The sequence below is a fragment of the Lipophrys pholis genome, assembly GCF_963383615.2.
Source record: "Lipophrys pholis genome assembly, chromosome: 10".
Classification (NCBI taxonomy): Eukaryota; Metazoa; Chordata; class Actinopteri; order Blenniiformes; family Blenniidae; genus Lipophrys; species Lipophrys pholis.
The window spans coordinates 18887446-18906879 of record NC_137640.1 but is presented as its reverse complement, the minus strand read 5'-3'; the positions used below and the strand labels follow the sequence as shown (position 1 = coordinate 18906879).

At 39.6% G+C, this 19434-nt stretch overlaps 1 protein-coding gene across 2 annotated transcripts in view; it reads left to right on the top strand.

Annotated features, from left to right (window-relative positions):
* Positions 1–19434, top strand: part of fcho1 (FCH and mu domain containing endocytic adaptor 1) — a 61480-nt gene that overhangs the window by 1083 nt on the left and 40963 nt on the right. For both annotated transcript variants that reach the window (XM_080473844.1, XM_080473845.1), the window contains exon 2: positions 14750–14800. In XM_080473844.1, the coding sequence (XP_080329970.1) occupies positions 14774–14800 (27 nt within the window). In that variant the 5' untranslated portion in view covers positions 14750–14773. The remainder of the gene's footprint in view (positions 1–14749; positions 14801–19434) is intronic.

Sequence of the window (19434 nt, the reverse complement as noted above, 5' to 3'; positions counted from 1 at the left end):
GCCATGGTTTCCAGTGACAAAGAGTAGCTTTCTCCATAAAGTCAAACATAGAATCTGTGCTTGTCATGCTGTTGTACACTGATGTATTAAAACTGAACAACAACCCATAGTCTTAATAGGAATAAAGTGCTTTTTATAAATAGTATCATAGTAACAATGATGGTGAGATCAACACTTTCGGGTCTCATTGCATCACGCTTCAGAAGTGTAAGTCAACTGCTGTGTGCACCGAAGAAACCAATCTGGAAATCCCCTTTTTGGCAGTTTGACATTTGACTTCATTTGCAATCAGCTACAACATGTAAAGCAACCCAGGTGTTGCTGCAGCTCACTTGTCTTCTCCTGCAGCAAAGACCTGATGTTGTTTTTCTTCCTCTATGTCTGAAAGCAAATGGCAGGAAGCTGAGAGTTGAATGCTGCTGTTTTTTGGGGGTTTTTTTTCTATTAAAGAGGTAAACAACATGCTTGTTTGAGACTCGACTTCAACAGGAGAGGTTTTCAGTTCTGAATGCTGAGAAAGTGAGTAGGATGGCTAGAAAGGAGTGAACGTATGAGGTGCACTCATTAAATATGTAAAAATGCATCAGTTCAAACTGGAGGTGATTGTCTCTGCGGTAATGTCTGTCAAACAATATGACTCAACTCAGAACCCAAACGAAAGCTCATCTTGAAAATGCATGATAATGTGTATTATCTTAAACATGAAGCAAAAAGGAGGAAATATGTGAATTGTATTTGGGAGTGTAGTTCAGTCGGTAAACACAGTATTGCTGTCTTGCTGAATGTTAATGTCATTTTGATTTTAATTCTTGAGATAAATATTTGAATTCAGACTAGTTTATCTTAGAAGCTATTGCTGATGGCGGTAATATTTACTCCAAAATTTCCAATCTATTTATTCTACAGATGTCATTGTGGGGTTGATGTTTATGGTTTAAATTAAGGCATCTCAAACAAGTGGAAGGATGGCTGTACACTTCAGTGCCGTGACACATAGTCTTAGTAAATGTATCTGATGCGATGACCATTACATACACTTCCTTTTCTATTATGTCAGTTTATACGTTATGAAGATGAATATAATAACCCCACAACACTTCAAGTCCAATGCAGAATTTTGGCAGTGCTGTTGCAATATTAGTGTTTATTGCTCAGGAGACACTGTTGGAGTGGGAGAGCTCGGCTCATTGATGCTGTATGAGAGATTATTATAGATATTGCATGGGAGCATATTGCACAGGTCTGCCTAGATTTCCATAGTGACCAGCCCCGGGTGACATTTTCACTGGATCCACACGAGCAGCACCAGGACTGCAGTGGTAATTGTGTGCTGTTCCTGAATAAATTGCGACATTTCTGTCAGTCAGGAGGAGGCAACCATTTTGAAATATTCAGAAGGTTTTCCCAAGCAAACCTAGCACCGCAGTAAAGTGCAAGCCTGTTCATTTTCAGGCTTTTTTGTTCTTAATATGATTTAGAATTCAACTTTAAAAAAAAAATCAAGAGAAATGTCAGATTATGAAATGAATCACATCTCCACTCCAGTATTGTTCGTTTGTATAGTCAGTGTTACTGTTTGAAGATTGACTTCTGTCTATGTAATAATCAGGGATAACAATATGCTCACCACTTTAATATTAAGCTTGTTCCCGTTCCTAACAGGGAGGCACTGTGTATTCTGTCACATTTCAATCGGAGACTGCACTATGTTCTCTACCAGTTTGAGCTACGGTGGCCCATCTTTTGGATCACATCAAACAAGCCAGCCTTAACGCGACACGTCTGTCAGTGAGCGTTGAGTCTGTAATCTCATAGATAGATGCTTTCCCTTCCTTTTGGCCAAGTTTGATAAAGACTGTTCACTTGAGATCAGGAAAACCCCACAACAGTTTTGGTTTTGGAGCTGCTCGGACTCGGTCGTCTCGTCACCACAATTTAGGTCTTTCACACTCACTAAAATCCTTACATTTGATATTTCCCTGCTTCAAATGCATTAAGTTTGATCACAAAATGATCACTTGCTGCCTAATATCTATATCCCACCCACTAACAGATGGTGTGATGAAAAAATAATGTGTTCTTTTCTTCCTCTGTCAGTGGCCATATTGTTATGCCTAATTTACAAAAGTACAAGTGACATTTTTAAGGAGTTAAATTATGCTATGTAATGATGCACAGAAACCTCCGTAGAGCGTTTGTTTGGAAGAACACCTCAGGAATTCTTTCAATTTGGCGATACGTAGTTACAGGTCGTTATTTATGCATTTGCAGAAAGTGAGGAGGCTGGTGACCTGAGTCAATTGGGGGTTTTTCTCCTGCTCAAGCACCGCATAGCCTGTCACAAAGCCACAAACACTACTGTAAACCATGCATTTTACAGCACAAGCCACCTTCAGTGGAAAAGATGACAGGAGCAGGTGTATAGAAAGTGCCTCCTTTACATTTCGATATGAGTGGTAAAGATATTTATCTCAACCAATACTTTTGAAGGCAGCCTGCTGAATTGTCGTGTTCGTTTTTTTTTTTTTTTTTTCACTACTGCGGTGTGTAGACTGTTGCACCCGATCCGTCAGACTCACTGATGACTCTTCTTTCACCATCTCGACCAATGAAGGTCTTGTTACGATTAATTATTGTTGCCGTGCCTCCCTTCTTTCTTACTGGCTCTCCTACACCATATTATAGGGGTACCCGTGACAGATATCAATTATACATGTAGTCTCTCATATGCTACAGAGCCTTGAGGCCTTCCCTTGTCATTGCCAAGCAGGGCAGGACCCAGAGGCAGGAAATATGAGGCAGGAAACCGTAAAGCTAACCTGTCATGTAATGAAAACACAAACAGACGCTTTCATTTCAGAGCTCCGGCTTCTGGTATTTGCTGTAAACTTTGTACGTAGTTGTGACTTCAAGTCAGAAATGTCTACGAGAACGAGTGACAAGCTGCCGGGAAATAATCTGACAAGCCCCGGGTGTAAAACCATGACCCAGGCCTGTGGCTGTGAACGAGTCCAGCCAAGGTCCTGTTTGTGGCAGATGGGAGGATCCCGGGGCAGGATGGAGGAGTTTGCTGTTCCCTCCAGCTTTGGTCCTGGCTCTATTTCTGTGTTTCTACTTCATTCTCAAGCTGAGCTGTGCTCAGTAGGGCAGAGTGATGAGGAGAGGTGAATTATAAAGTAAGTCAGTTATGTTGTCGACTCACTCAACATCATTGTGGAGAGTGAATTTAATGTGCCGTCATTTGAATTAAGCCGGAATCAGCAGTGCAGAGGGGAGACATTTAATTTGATGATAGACAGTGAACGAGTTTATTGCAAGACTGCATGATTATGTCCATCATCACTTTTGATGTCATTTAACTAGACATGTAAAAATGTGTTCATCAGTCCAAGTACAAAAAATGACAAGAGTTTCCTTAAGAGCTTAATTCAGTATCTGAACTACTACAAGTATTATAACTGGCATGTCTCAGCTGGAAACTTGTACATTTTTTGTGAAATATCACTGTAGTTAGCGCTCTTGCTTCATAGGAAGAAGTTTGTGGATTCACATCCAGACCAGTCCTCTCTTTGTGGTTGAAGTGATTTTTTCACTATTCCCGGTGTTGAGTAGTCTCAACATTTTTGTGTCCGAGACAAAACTTTCAGTCTGCAGTGGGCAGTTTGATGCACTTTGACGTCAATCCAATTAAACTCTTCCGCTCCTAATTCTGGCCCCAAGTATAAATTCATTTTGCACCTTTTGTTTAAAACCTCACTGTGTTTCGCTTCTAAAGCTTGGATATTAGCTGCTTTTCTTCTTCTTGCATGATGAGATCCTCCATATTTCTTTGGTTGATCAGTGAAAACCAACTAAGATTTGCGGCCAGTGGTCTTGGTAAGACGATGCTCTTCATTCGTCTTTATTTAACCTCTGCCTACAATATATTCTGTGTTTGTTTATAGTTTTATTACGTAAAGCGGCAAAGTTAAATAAACTTGTTTAACGTGCCACTAAATAAAAACAGTACAAGTGGAGAAGAAATAAAAAGCCTGACTCCTCTGTCTCCTATCGGACCACAATCGGCTGCAGTGTTCCAGTCTTCTCAGCACAGTCCTAATTCACAGCTGAGCTCCTATAAACATGCTCATCTCCTGCTGTGTCTGGACCCCACCATGCGCTCTTCACACAGCTGGTCATGCCAGGCCTCAGAAGTGATGCTCGCCTGGCACGCCGTCATAGACTGAACTGAGCTGGAGCGGCATGCTGCAGCAACAAAAGCACATTCAAGCCCGAACAATGGGGAGCTGACAGCCTGGGTTGTGTTTATCACTCCGCTTTCACTCTGTCTCGCTGCCTCCTCCTGTTTATTGTGTTCGCCGTCTCACTGCTCCCCTCTTTCCGTCTCAGTCACTGGCTGCTCGAGCACACGTTCGCCAGGCGGCTTATTGCTTCAAGAGAAATCCTTTTGCGCAGTGTGGCTTAGTCATTAAACACAGGGTGTAGTGGCTCTGTCACCATGTTGGTGGTGATGTGATTGTTGGTTTCAGGGTGTCATCAGTAAAGTGCAGACTCCGGTTTACTTTGCTTTTGTTGACGTGTATGACTGTGGGGGTTGTATTAATGGTTTTACGGTTGCTGAATTTGCTGTCACTGATTGTACCCTTTACTTCGTTATTAGAAACAATGACTCACAAACAGGAACTTAATCTTGTAAGAATAGAGTCTGGCAGGGACGATTGAAACGTCAGGGGCTTTTTTTTTTTAACAAGAAATACACTCTCCCTGGAATTTTTCTTTTCTTTTTGTTAAAGTTAAAATCAGTTAAGATTTTATTGCAAACATATCCGAAAAGAAAAATCCTCTCTAGGGGAAAAAAAAATTTTTTTTTAGTTTTTCCACAAAGAATAAAATGTACATGAAATGCCGTAGAGAAGGTGGAATTTCCACATTCTCCCTGAGCGTGCAGGAGTTTCATCAGTGCTTTTATTCTGCTGCCTCCTCCCGCAATCCAAAACTTGTGCGTTAGATTAACTGGTGACTTTAAATTGTCTTTAGGTCAGAAGGTATGCACACGATGTATGTACTGTACTCTTTCTCACCATCAGCAGGGATTAGCTCCAGCTCCCCGTGATCCTAAATTCAATAAATCAGGTATCGATCATGAATGTATAAATAAACAACAACAAGATTCTCAATATTCTCAAGTCGAAACAACTTAATCATTGATCAACATGCTGATCACTTTAATTTACAATCATTTAACATTGTAGGTCGAGTCGCATTAATTTATGATTTGTGGGTTGTACAATTTATTATTAGATTAAAAAAAAAAGTATTTTGTGACCTGCTATATAAGAAGTGGTGATAAAAGAGTTTACAAAAGTGTAAATCCCCCCGGAAATGTCTTATTTTGTTATTCCAGCTCTGATGATCATGAAGCTCTCTTCTTACAAAAACAAACATTTGGCACCGAAGCTTGATTGATCCAAAGAATCCACTCATGTAATATCATACCATATTTACTGAATTTATAAAGGGCTTTTTACACAACCGTGGTTGAAGCGATGCGCTGTACGTTGAGTATTATTATAAAAGTTGCACGGGGGAAGTTTGCTGTAAATTACCGGCCACGATAGTGAGTCATCCAAGTTGGTAGCTGCGGCAGAGGAGCGCTGAAGACTGGCAGTGACGATGAAGGGGAAATTACACCCGACATGGATGATCTCTCCTCCACGCTTCACTAACTCAAGTTTAAAACTAATCCAGAGGGACAGACGAGTCAATGAGTAGGCTGACTTCACCCTCTTTGACCTTGTCCTCTCTCGCCATTTGTCTCTCACCTGCACTTTGACAGTAACCTGTCATGGTCATCTTCATTATTGTCGTGACATTTTGAGACTTTATAAAAAAAAAACTGTGGCAAGTGGCATCCAGCTGTCAAGGTAGCCTCACATACTAGGAAAGGTATATATATTTACTATTGGGTCACATTCAATATGAATATCCAACAGCTTGTCAAATACTTAAGTACTTTGATCTTACCTTCATCAGGTCTAAAACACTTCTTACGTCAGTTTTACTTTGCATTTAATGCTGATTCAGACATGGTAACTGATTTAAAAACTGTACCGGCCTTTTTGTGACCGTTGGTGCAATGGTCGGTCAGCAGCATCAAGTTCACGTCACCTTTCTGCCAAAGAGCAGCTTTTACCCACCAGTTTCTTGTGTTTTGCTCCAGACATCCTGCTCCTCTTGAGACAGTTTATAAGGCGTTCACATAAAGAACATTAATCTCAGTTGACAGATGAGTGCTTGAAGCAGGTTTAACCTGCAAATCCCAAATTGATTTCTCAAACCTCCACCTTTTTATGTTTTTAATTCAACAGCACCAGGCGTGGACACAGACTGATATGTCAGGCGGCCTAATGTTTTTAACCCAATGAAACTCATGAGTTTCCTTTAACACAGGTGGTAATGTGTTTCTTATTCTTAGGAACAGAAGAGATTTAGCTTCCCCCGCCCCAGATACAGTCACATTAGAGGTCTGGGAAAACAAAATTCTAAAACATGATCACAGAAAACCCAATGCTGAAGAAACGAGCACGAAAACTCCTCGAAAGAGTGTACGCTTCTTCATCCTGCAGACAATTGACAGTTGAGGCAATTGATTCTTCTGTTTGTGCGAGCTTTATTGTAGCTGTCACAGAATGCATAAAAAGTCTCTTTTTGAAAATATACTTATTGATGAAATTGAGCAAAACGTTTCTCTAATGAGATTATTCTGCGTGATGATCACATTCATTTGATCGATTTACATGAATGAATGAACAAACTTGTTTTCTTGAATTGCTCCACTGTGTTTGGTACTGCTTCTCTTTTTGCCTCCTTCTTTATCCCGTCCATCAGCCGTTTGGAGGCTTGTGTATCTGAGGCTGCAGTGTGGTGTTTGCTTGCCTGCCTCTCCTCCGTTTCTCACCTCCACCTTCCCTCTTTCCTTACCTCCTCTGTCCCTTTTCATCACCGTCTTTCTGTCTTCCTCCCTTGTGCTTCGCCACCCGGGCCGGGAGCTAATTTGCCCGCTCAGAGGTTAGCGAAGCATCTTTATTCCACGCTCGACTGTGTCATTACATTTAACCCAATTCCATTTTTATTTTGCTCTGTGAGCCGGAGGAGGAAGCTGCTCTGACGCTTCCTCTGACAGTACGGGGAGACATGCTGGGCTTAATTCCTGTAACAACCTTTCTCATCTTTTCTCTCACCCAGAGGAGTGAGAGAGGCAGGTGGAGGTTTTGAGGAGGCGGGAGTTTGTGTTGACCTTCCCCACCTTCCCTTCAGAGAGAGAGGGGAATCTGCTATTACTGCTCAATCTGGCAACAAGAAAGGAAATAGAAACGGCAGTGTTCAGTATGAGCAGAGAGAACGCATCATTTATTTCCTACAGGAAATAATGATGGTCTGTGGGTAGAGGTTTTTTTTTTGGGGTGGATGAGAATGTCTTTCATTTCTCCCCATCTGCTTTTTTCACACCCTAATTTTTCATGTCAGCCCTCTGTGTGTCGTCAGGCTCTGTGAGGGTGGTTGAGGAAGAGGTCGGTGTGTCTTCATTGATAAGCCTGGCTGCATTCTCCATCTGTGCTTCTGTTAAAAGATATGATCCACACCTCAAACCTCGCTTTTATTGCTCTCTATCTCTGGCTGTGCTGCTGCACTTCACTCACCATTCTGTGACTGACCTGTGGCAAATAATCATGTAGCTTTTAAATCAAAAGTGTGACCAGGCAGGATCCTGACCATTGGCAGTAAAAGTACTGTATTACTATACATGAATATCAGGCAATCTGCTTATATTCAGTGTCAGAATAGACTTTATATAAACAATTTTCTTCCCATAGCCTTTCTATCTTTCTTTTTAACTCTTCATGTGTTTATAAATTTGCTAATTTTTTCATATTTTTGGCCCTGAACAATACCAGACAAAGATCTGTCAATGTTTTTGTTCCATTGCTCTTCTACAGAGAACCTGAACTCAGTTTTTATTTTTCAGTTTTATTTCCCAGATCAATGTATTCATCTTCAACAGCAACTTAAAATGTGAGAAACTAAGCACATTGTCATTTTAGATTTGGCCACATGTCCTGGAACAAACCTTTTTTAAAAAGGTAGTGAAATAGGGTAGATCATATTTAGGCTAAGATCATGCTAAGTTCTGGTATGCAGCAATGTGACAACAACACATGAATTTCAGTTCATATCTGATACAGCATCCTATGCAAAATAATCTTCCTCTTAGATGAATCGCTTTATATTGCAAAGATTATCTGACACTATTTCAACTTTCAGTCGTAGTTCAGTTTAATATAAACTTTCAGGTGTTATACTTTTACTATCCATCTGCAGATAAAATTAACCGTACAGTTTTTTCTTCAGCTAAAGCAACAGGTAGATTTAATACAACTTCTAACTACAGTTGCGACTGAGGGTAATGTGATGTTTCATGTTGGTAAAAAGAAACAAGAAATTCCCTGTTTGGAGGCAGACGGGGTTTATGGATAGATTATAGTCTTTTCTCTAAAAAAACAAACAAACTGTGATTTATTTTCAGAAATCCAACTAGATATTCAGTGTCTAATTCTTAATTAAGACTGCGATGCAACATACAATGAAAATGTGTTCATATACTTCTAATGATACTTCTAATGACCTTTGCTGTGGGTAGTTATTGTTTTTTTACCCTGGAACGAAACTTTTTTCAATTTTATTAGAGTGGTTTTGCTAATTTGTAACTTTATGTGGAGAGAAATATCAAATAACTAATTACAAGAAGATCATTTAATTTCAATTCTGATCAATAAGCAAGTGTGTCCCTGGTAGCAAATGTTGCACATCTGGTGGTATACAGTAAATGTTCCTTGTTTTATTCCTTTTCTGTTACTCCTGACAAGTATTCTCACCATTTACTTTTTGAAATGGTATTCTTACTTTGAAACACTTTTTTGTCACCAGCTCAAGCATTGTATGTCTGGATAATCAGTCCCCAGTATTTCTGTGTGTATGTGTATGACGTAGCAGATACTGTGTGAAGCACTGAGGGAATTCAAAACTGGAACGCTGTTTTAGGCTTAACATCTTCCCTCTATCTGTTTATGGAGTTTGAAGTCCACTGTTTATGTCTGCAGACGGTTGATATTTGCCCATACGCTCGTGGGGACGCTCGCTGCAAGGCCATGATTGGTTGTTTGATTTCTGAATAAAAAATGATAGTGAGTTTAGGAAATCAAGGTCACAGTGTGTCCCACTTCTTGTAGGAGCTCCGTTTGCCTCAAAGCTGAATTCAGAGCAACCTCTAGTGTGAAGCAGATGGAGAATGCTGGACGTCAGCTACTTCTATACATCCCACTGTGGCGGGTATCCATACTGGGTCCTGGGGCTCACCTCTATTTGTCCTTGTGGCTCTGGATTGATTTGTGTCAAAACAGTCCGGATTAAAGCGAAAGTGGTGTACTCGCTCAGACCTGCAGCTTGTTTCAGTATGGCACACCGAGCTGCCACAAGGACAAAATATGTATCTTTGTCACCCTTCTATCATAATATGCATGTGTTTTCTTCCTCCTACTGGCTGTTTTCATTGATGCCTGAGAGCCATCTGGTAATTTATCCTCCTGCATGGGTGTTTTGACATGGAAATCTGTGCTAAGAGCATTTTGTTGTGGCTGGTTTATTATCTTGTTTTCAATGCTTTCCCCTTATTTTTATTATAATAATCTCAAAAATACAAGATCATTATAAAAAGTGCTCTTGGTAAATTTTATTGGCCACCTCTCAAAAACCGTATAGAAGATGGATGGATTGATCGATTGGAGAGCTAATACTATCTTATCATTCTAAGTCTGCACCTCTTTCTCAATGTATTTATTGGCTGATATTTGGTTTCAGATATAGGAAATTATATTAAAAAGAATATATGGTTTGCGCACGTGTTTTTCCTCTCTAGCAAAGGGTATCAGCAGGTACTAATCTGCACAAATGAGTTGGCAATGTCTTATTAAAAAGTATTTTCAAAATAAAATAAAAAAAGTAAGTGAGTTATTGTTGAGTATATATTATATGTATTTGTATGTTTTGTGTTAAAGTAATTTATTTCTAATGTACATGGTCATATCTAATGCTAGTCAGTAAGATTTTGTCGGGTTAAAGGAGAGGGGACTTCCTCCCTGAAGCAGACACAATAAAATGGGGTCAACAAGAGCCAACAGGAAGCCTCTCAACTGCACAGGACCCTCAAAGTTCTTGCAGAGCTGCAAATAATAATTTATGCCATCTTCTGCAAAAACTCAAAGAAATTCTCTGACATCACTCAGTCACAGTTTCTCCATACACATTTCAGTGTCTATAGAATCACCATCGTCTTAATAATGGAAGCAGTCGCGCAAGTAATGTTTGTTTTGCACCAAGAATTAATTTATTCTTGTTTAAGTTTGCATACTTATTTTGATACAAATCCCAAAATACTGAGTATGAGAAGTTTATTTTGAGCAAAATATTTTATGACTGAAAGAAATTGAATTCCTTCATTTATCTAATCTTACATCTTGTAATTTAGAGTTGGTTGCATATGGTCAGTACTTTTGCCCACCTTCAGACATTGAAATGTAAATCAAGAAGTGCTTCACAAGAGATTGTTCAAAACCCCAAGCTATAATGGGATATATTTTTTTCCATTGCATCCTATAAGACAACTGAAAAAAAGGCTGCACAGCAACAGCTCTGCATTAAAGTCTGTCCTGTGGTCCATTGACCCGATCTGCCAAAAAGAAAATCTGCCTGCAGGACTTCCAGGTCCACCGCTGAGCTAATTAACAAGGTGTCAGCTGTACCAGGTCTGTGTGTTGTTATGTTGTAGGTCATACTGTGTGTTTCCATGTGTGTTCCTACTGCTTGCTGCCAGGTCACCAGGACTGCGACGAGTCTGTGCCAATGCAGGGGAAAGTGCTGCACACAACCGCATCTACACGTGTGCACACGCTCACTACTAAACACACACAGTCAGCAGAACAACAGATAACTGGAGCCCCGGGGAAACGCCACTTTATAGATTCTCTGGTTGAGGACAGGAACAGATTTCAGGTGTGTGTTTGTGTGTGTGTGTTTGTCACTAGGGAGTTAGGTTTAGGCTCATCTCCAGCTATAGCGGATTCCTCACCACCTATAGCCAATTAATAAAAGCTTCACGAGTCCTGAGAACTCTGCAATCAGGCACATGGAGCTCTGTTGTGCTGTAGTGTGAGTGTCTCGTCGTGTCTGCATCAAACGCTGCATGTGGTAACAGGCACAGAGTGCAAATCATTACCTCAGCATTGATATAGTCACCCAAACCCGGTTCTACCGGTCTTAACAAACACAGGTGTCTTTCAAACCTGGAGTTTTTGTTTAACCTACTGGAGTTTTGGGACCAAGAACAGCACTCATACTGTGGCGCCGGCCACAACAACCTCATCGAGGGCTGACCTGACGATTGACCTTGTGTTGCTACTGCACCGCCACGATATTCTGACATGCATTGTTGCTTTTGGTTTGACGACATCTAATATTTAACCATATTAAAGGATAATACCAACATCAATGACCAAGCCTATATTGAAACCAGGATTCAATGTTAGATTGATATATTGTCTGACAACTTCATGAACTTGACTCATGTGAACTGTGACGCATATACTGTGTTTAGTTAATATCTTGTAGAAGAAGTCAATCACACCCTTGCAACAGTTTTGCAAAAAAAACAACTATATTTAAACTGCAACGCACTTAACGAAACAGGAAGCGACGGTGCAGAACACGGAGTCAACAAGCTGCATAAAGTATTAGAGCCGTCATAGCAACATAAACATGGTGGTCCCAAAGTTGCTGTGCTGGAAATGTTATGTGCGAACTAAGTGAACAGCATCACCCAAAACGCAAGGGGTGTGCAGTGGCTTCTGGCATGGACGTGTTGAATGTTTTCCCTGTAAAGTTTGCGGAAAACTCACTCTGACTTTGTGAGAATTGTATTTAAAAGACTATGCAGCATAACAGAAACATGGCACGCCCCTTGCTTTAGGATTTAAACCAAAACATAGAAAATATAAATTTTGACTTGTGGTCTGCACTGTCATCAGTGAAACTAGCGTGACTCATTGCTTTCCCCTTGAACACCTAATGCTGCATTTGCCTCCATCTTTTCATGAGTGTTTTTATTCTTCATAATTGTTACAATATAGTCGTTTAATTTTTCCATTTATTAATGCAGTTTGTAAATTATTATTTTTTTGTCTGAGTACTTTTAAGAGTGATTCTGATTCCATTTAGTGAATCCTTTTCATGATGATCCAACATGACGGCTTCAAGTATGTGGTAGGATGAAAAACATCACTTAAATATAATATACGTGTTAAGGCATCTCTAGTGATTATGCTACTTTACAGTAAATATGCAATAAATTCACAACCCCTTGTTCCTCTGATTTAGAAGATGATGAATTCTCCCATGGTGATGATGATGGTAATGTTAAATTTCCCTCCTCCTCTCAAAAAGAACAGAAGATGTTGGGTATACTGGATTTTAGAAAGTGTCACAGTGATGTAATGTGCAGTACTCTTGTCTCATAGAGGGAGGATCCCCGGTTTGATCCCCAGCCTCCTGCGACCCTGAGTTGGGTGAAGTTGTCTTGATGATGGATTAATGGACATTAGGATGTAAAAAGAGACAAAGAAAGAAGGTGCCACCTCTGCATCCCAGTTTCTGTGAGATATGTTATGTGTTATAGAGCCTAATGGGGATATTGCTGTTGTATCTTATGTAACAGAAGTACAAACCATCAAAGGACATTTTCCCTCCCTCTCATCCAGGTATCCCCTGTCTGATGAATTATTTCCAGGGTTATGAAATCCATCTGCCATCATAATGATACGTTTAAATTTACCAGCAGACCCTTTAAAAACAACGTGAACAGAGTATAGTTGAACCGCGTTTCATAGCTGCAACGCATTTCCATTCTTTGCACTGGAGTTCATGAAGCCACAGAGAAGAGATCCTAAATGATCCATGCACATACATAAAGAGCTGCTCCTGAGTGACACTGTGGGCCAAAATGAAGATGTCAGGATAATTATAACCTGCCAAAAAAAATGTCTCTTCTGTCTAAGGCGCTATTTATGTGACCATATGAAAGTAAAAAAGGCAAAGTTTTGTTGTGTTTTCCGGCATCTGTTTACATGACGATGGCATTCGGAGTCACTGAAAACAGAACTTTTTGAAACTGCCGGTATGACACTTACACACAATGGTCAGAGTAAATTCGTTCGGCGCATGCATGAGAAGGATTCATTCATAACGATGAATTCAGTGTGTGCCGTTGGCTCTTGAATATAACAGTGCTTTTCCAATAAAGTCTGCATTTAGCATCATCTGGATCACAAGTGGAGCCAGTTTTTACTTCTTACAAACAACCGACTCTGAGTGGGCCAAAACAACCAAGAATGACAGTTATGGTAAATAGATTTCACTTACATAGCATTTTCCCACACCTTGAACTCAAAGCACTTTACATTAGTCACATTCATCCATTCACACACCAATGGAGGCGGTCGCCATGCAATCCAACCATTGGGAGAAATTTGGGATTCGGTTCCTCGCCAGGACACTTAGGCATGTGGACAGGCAGAGATGGGAATTGAACATGTAACCTTCTGATTGGGAGACGATTGCTCTACCATCCGAGCCACAGCTTAAAGGAGCTTAAATGTTTACAGCATAAGGTTCTCTGCATACATGCTTAGTTGTTTTTATTATACACAAACGGCACCTACTAGTGGCCCTACACAAAAACTACAATGTTTTCAGCATTTATACCGTTTCTGAGTAAACGGACATTGTTTTTGGAGCGTTTCCGTGAAACTTTTCTGAAACGGAAACACAATAATAATGCGTTTTCACCTGAAATGTTGTGTTAATAAGGCCTAACGCAACCTACATTCAAATTCGGCATTTTTCCATCTCCAATACAAAAACAAGTGAAAAATTAAATGATGAGATGTTTTCTAACTGAGAAATGAATGTATCTGTACTCCCTGTGACAAATCGTATTCGTGGCATGCCTGGAGTGAGCAAATATTGATCTATGCATCAGCCTGCAGTTGCTTTATAAACAAATGCTTGTGAGCGTATTGTGCTGGTAAACACCTGCAGGAGTGACGTGAAGAAATGTGGCTACAGATGTGAGCTCTCTCACTGCAGCATTTATCATTTAGGTATTCGTTGTTTCGAACTGCGTCTATTTCTTCCTCTTTGTGGTTTACTTCTGTCTCTTCTGCTTTGGTCCCTCCATCGATCTCGTCCTCTCTCGTGTCACTCAACCTCCTACGTCTTCCTCCATCTTCCGGCTTTATCCTTTGAAGTCATTTGTGAAGCTCCTCTCTGCTCTCCCTCAGGAACTCCCTTCCCACACTAAAGGTGTCTTAGGAGTTTTCTTTTTTACAAAGGTGGGACTTTCTTTAAGCTTGTTAATGTGCGTGATCGGAGACTTCGATGCTGCAGTTTATTTTCAAGATTGCAGAGAAAAGGGATGGTAATAAACACATTTTGCAGGCTGCTGCAGGATTCCCTTAGGTCACTTTCTCCGCCACTAGAACTGTTATGTGAAGAAAATAGAGGTCAAACAGACAGAGAAAGCGCTGGCATCAAGAGATTTCATTCTTCTGACGTAGTTTGGCCTCTTTCTTTTTTGTTACAGATTGCCGTGAACCTCTGAGTGAAGATGGCCTTCTTTCAGAACAACTTCTGGGTAAGTGTCTTTGAAACGCCTCCAAAATAGTCACACCAGTGAAGCACACCGCAGATACACTGCTATTTAACTCATTTGTGGACTTAAACCGTCTCTCATAATTTATTCTCCTATTATTATATCTGAATCACAGCTCTGAGTCATTGAGCTTTTCAGTATGAACCTCAGTGGACAGTCTCATTTACAGACCTCAGCCTTTTCTTGACGGCATAAAAGTCATCCTGTTCTCACTATTCGTGAAGAAAAAAACTCGGTTCTGCTGACACTAAATTGAAACATTAGTCTGTATTTACAGGACCCGTGAGGCATTTTATAAATTTTTTTGCTTCTTCTAGTTGTCATTAACTGTGTTATAATATTGTTCAAATTGGGAGATGTAACCTCAAAACCTTTACACCCGTGCCGCCCAACATGTCACAACAATACAACAATATAGGTGTGTGGACATTTTTTAGGACCGACCTAACTGAGCGAGATATTTAACATAGTACAGAAGTATGTGTTTGCTTTTTGTTTGCGGTTACCAGTCTATTAACAATCGTACTTTAATAAGAAGCAACTGGTAGCTGTAGTCAAATACGGGTTACAACACTGCTTACCAGTTATATACAGTCGAAAGCTGGTGAGTAAAAGTAGGTTTTAACGTGTGTTTTAAAAGTGAACGAAGAAGAGTTTTAGCTGCCGGGAACATGCCGGGAGAATGAGATCTGTCCTATCCCAAGTCTGTGTGTGAAACCAGACACAGACTGGAGCAAGTTAAAAGAAGCAATAAGGCCTAAAAACTCTTTCACTAGTGGCGTATCAGGACAGCGCACATGGAGATTATCATCTCCACTAACGAGAATTAGAGCCAATGAAAATATTTTCATTAAAGGTCTGCAAAAAACAAATTCAGCAACTTGTTTTTGATTACTTTAGATTTTACAAGTCTACCAAACACCTGCCTATCATAATATTACTGCTATGGTTTTTATTTTAATTTTTTTTAATGAAGTCCTAATTTAGAGCTTTATAAAGAAGTGTGAGCCGTCTCTCGTTCGTCCCACTTCCCTCAATAACTTTGTCAACTGTTACAGTTTGTCCCTTTCTCCCTCAGTTCATTTTTGTCCCGTATCCTCTTTTTACCCTTCTGTTCTCTGCCCTGCCACACCTGGTACATCTATTTCAGGTGTGTCCTACATCCTCTATTCAACCACACCACACTAAAAAAAAGGGCCGTTGAAGTAGTTATACCCTCAGTATCAATTCTTCTACAGTGAAAATCAAAAAGAATAATATGGACTTAATTAATACCCCTCTGAAAAAAGGTCATTGAACGTCAGAATGGGAATAAGTCAAAAAAAGATCAAAATATATACAGTAGGCTATATCGTATAGATTCATATTAATACACATAATTTGAATCTATATTAATACACAGAGATTCCTTTCAATACAAATGCTCAAACTGTGTGTGCAGTAAGGACTTTTCTTGTTCCTTTGCATTTAGGGTTAAAGGTCTAAGCTACATATGTATTTGGAATAACAGCAATCATAAATGTAATACAATGCAAATACACATGTATAATATGAAATAACCTTTATGTAATCATGAACTTATATACTATGGTAAGAAATGTAAAGTACAGGGTTTTTTTTGCTTCCTTTAGGGCTTTTCTCTTTAATAGTTTAAATCCGATGGGCCCAACATGAGGAATAGTTGTTAATAAGTAATGTTTCTCACCATTCTGTCAAATTTCAATGACACTTAAAGTGTCATTTCTTCTCTTTATGTTTGATTAGATCAGTTAAAGATTTAGAAATTAATAGGGAGGATTTTTAATTTTTGTTTAAGATATACATTTGTCATGAGAAAGTGTTACTGTGACCTGTCTGTTGGTGTGTTTGTGCATTGTATCGTCTTGAACTCTCATATTTCTGTGAATATACAAGTCAACTAATAAGTTCTAGGAACCCTCTGAAATACAACTAAGCTTTCTTCTGAAACAAAATTTTTTTTTTTGTGTTTTCTGTGTTCATCTCCAGATATATTAAGATTTTACATATGAATTATGCCCATCCTGTATTCACATCGAAAGAGCTCTGTGATACAAAGCAGCCCTTTAGTTAATTAGCAGTTGAGAGCTGGTCGCACACCAAGCCCGTCTTTCTTTGGCTCAACAACACTCACAGCCGCACACAAAGCCTCACCATGGCACGGCGTCCTCTCCCTTCAACTATATAAAAGCTGCACTCCCATCCCAGAGGGGGAAGCCCGTTGGCTCCAATTAAGCTCATACATAGAAAATGAAGTTTCAGAGACATCATTTCTTTCCCTGTAAGAAGCAGCGAGGCTCAGTTAATCCAGGAATTTGAATCAAAATGCCTTTTCCTCCCTGGGAGATGATGAAATCCTGATCTACAGGTTGTTGTTTTTTTTTCCACATATGATGGAGAAATAATAATTGCTGTCACACTCTCTATTCAGTTGTGAGTTCTGTTCGTCACACCACCAAACTATAGTTTTCTGAGGGGCCGATCTGCAGAGGTGTCTCTCGTGTTATAATGTGTTTTTTTGATAAATTTCAATGAATGAAATACTATGATTATCACGGATTTTAGTCTAGTTATGGTATCGGTGTCCTTAGATGTACATGAAGGAAATCTTTTTGCATTGTGGGTAATCCTAAATTAAGCAAAGTGAGTATATGAGAAAATGTCCAATCGTATCATAAGATAGTTGTCTAATGATTGTGTTAATGCGCAGATTTGTTTTACATTTATCATTTTTATTAATATTGTGATAGAAAATCCTTTTTTGAGGTTGGTCTGGTCAAAACAGCAGAAATAGATATGGTTTAAAAAAAAAAGTAGCAAGCAACTCAAAACGAACAAGAGGTTTAAACATCAACTTGAGTACATAAGACAATTCTATAAAGACATGATAATATGAAACTCGGATAAGCTAAGATTCCATAAATCTAAACGAGTTAAAGTTTTTATCTGAGGATTGATCTGCAAATATTTCCTTGAATCTGAAAAAATGTAACAAAACATACGGCCAATTTTTGGGGGAAATTGGTTGATTTTACCGCCCTTAATTGTTTTTCCGAAACTTTTGGGATATTTTAAATTTGATTCTCCTACGTTTGTATATCGACTGCTTTATTCGAGTCTGCAGCTTCAAGAGACTTTTAGCTGGAAGGGGGGAAACAAAAGCCACATGGCTGGAATTTAATATGAGGTAGGGGATCTTTAATATTTCTTCTCTTCAGTGGTTTATGTATAATAGAAAAAGTGAATCTTTATGCCATTCGGGGAACTTTCAGTGAACTTTTTGAAAAAACAGAAAACTTTAGGAAACAACAAACTGTTAGGCTCTGGGTGTCCTGTGCATAATGCTGTATGTGGTTTGTCTCCTTTCTTCTTAAAATGACTCCTACTGGCCTGCAAGAGTGTGCACTTGGAGACGCACAAAACAACGCCCAGTGGTTTTTAAAAAAAAGAAAAAAAAGAAAAGGTTTCTTATTGCCTGCTTCTCAGTTTAATGATGCCAGTGTTATTGCCCTCCCATCACACTGAGTCATGTGGTTTTCTCTCAGGGTGAAATGTTGTAAACACACTGAAAATCCTTCCATGTCTCTCCTCTGCTTCTGTTGCTTCGCTTTCCACCCCTCTCCCCTGCTCGCTGGCTCCTCTCATCCTGCCTTCACGACTTTTTCTTTTTTTTTTTAATCACAAGCATTCCCATTGAATCTTTTCCGTGCCAGAACAAGATTAATAGCCAAGATAAATCAATATGGGAGTTGCTAAATTAGTGTTCGTGTCACGGTGTGTGGATAAGCAAAAAGGGAGTGAAGGAAGGGAATACGCAGGACATGTCTTGTTTGGAGAGGTTAAAAATGTTGCTACCATAAGAAATTAACTGATCTCTTCTGTATGAAAAAAAAAAACCCCACCTTGCATAATATTTATATCTCTGAATTGCCTAAAAAAAAAAAAAGTACATCAGTTTTCTGAAAATACAGCACACCATGGTATACAGCAATAACGTTCCCATCGAAAAATGCATAAATAGAATAGCAGAGGATTGTCTGACGACCTGCTGCTGCTACCTGCTCCTGATGTTTCTGACACATTTCTGCTGCAGGACTGTTCATGCTGCCCAACCTGCTCAGTCAGCAGGAAAACCTTCTGTGAGTCAGCGAAACTCACCGCAGCACTGACAGAGCGGTCAGTCGGTTTCCTCGATGGCTTCATGATCTGTGTGACGCAGTCGCTGGGAAATCTCCACCTCATTATTGACCACGGCCTGATAAAAAGTCGGCTGCGTTGTTCAGCACACTGAGTGGGATCATATTTGGGGGAAAATGATTTATTTATTTTTTTTCTGGTGAGCCAACCAAGCAGCCTGTTAATGCTATACGAACACATTTTTTTTTTTGTCTCTCAGAAGGGATACTTCCGATGTGTTTGGCCTTAAAAAAAAAATCCTGTTTACTCAGGAAAGAAAATGTGTATTTTGTTAGCTGAAGTTAAATTCACTTAGAAATACATAAAGCTCCTGTCGCCTCGGCAAGAAACAATATGAAACGGTTGAATAGTTCAAATAAAATCTCTTTCTTGTTAACTTCTGTCAACACACACACACTCAC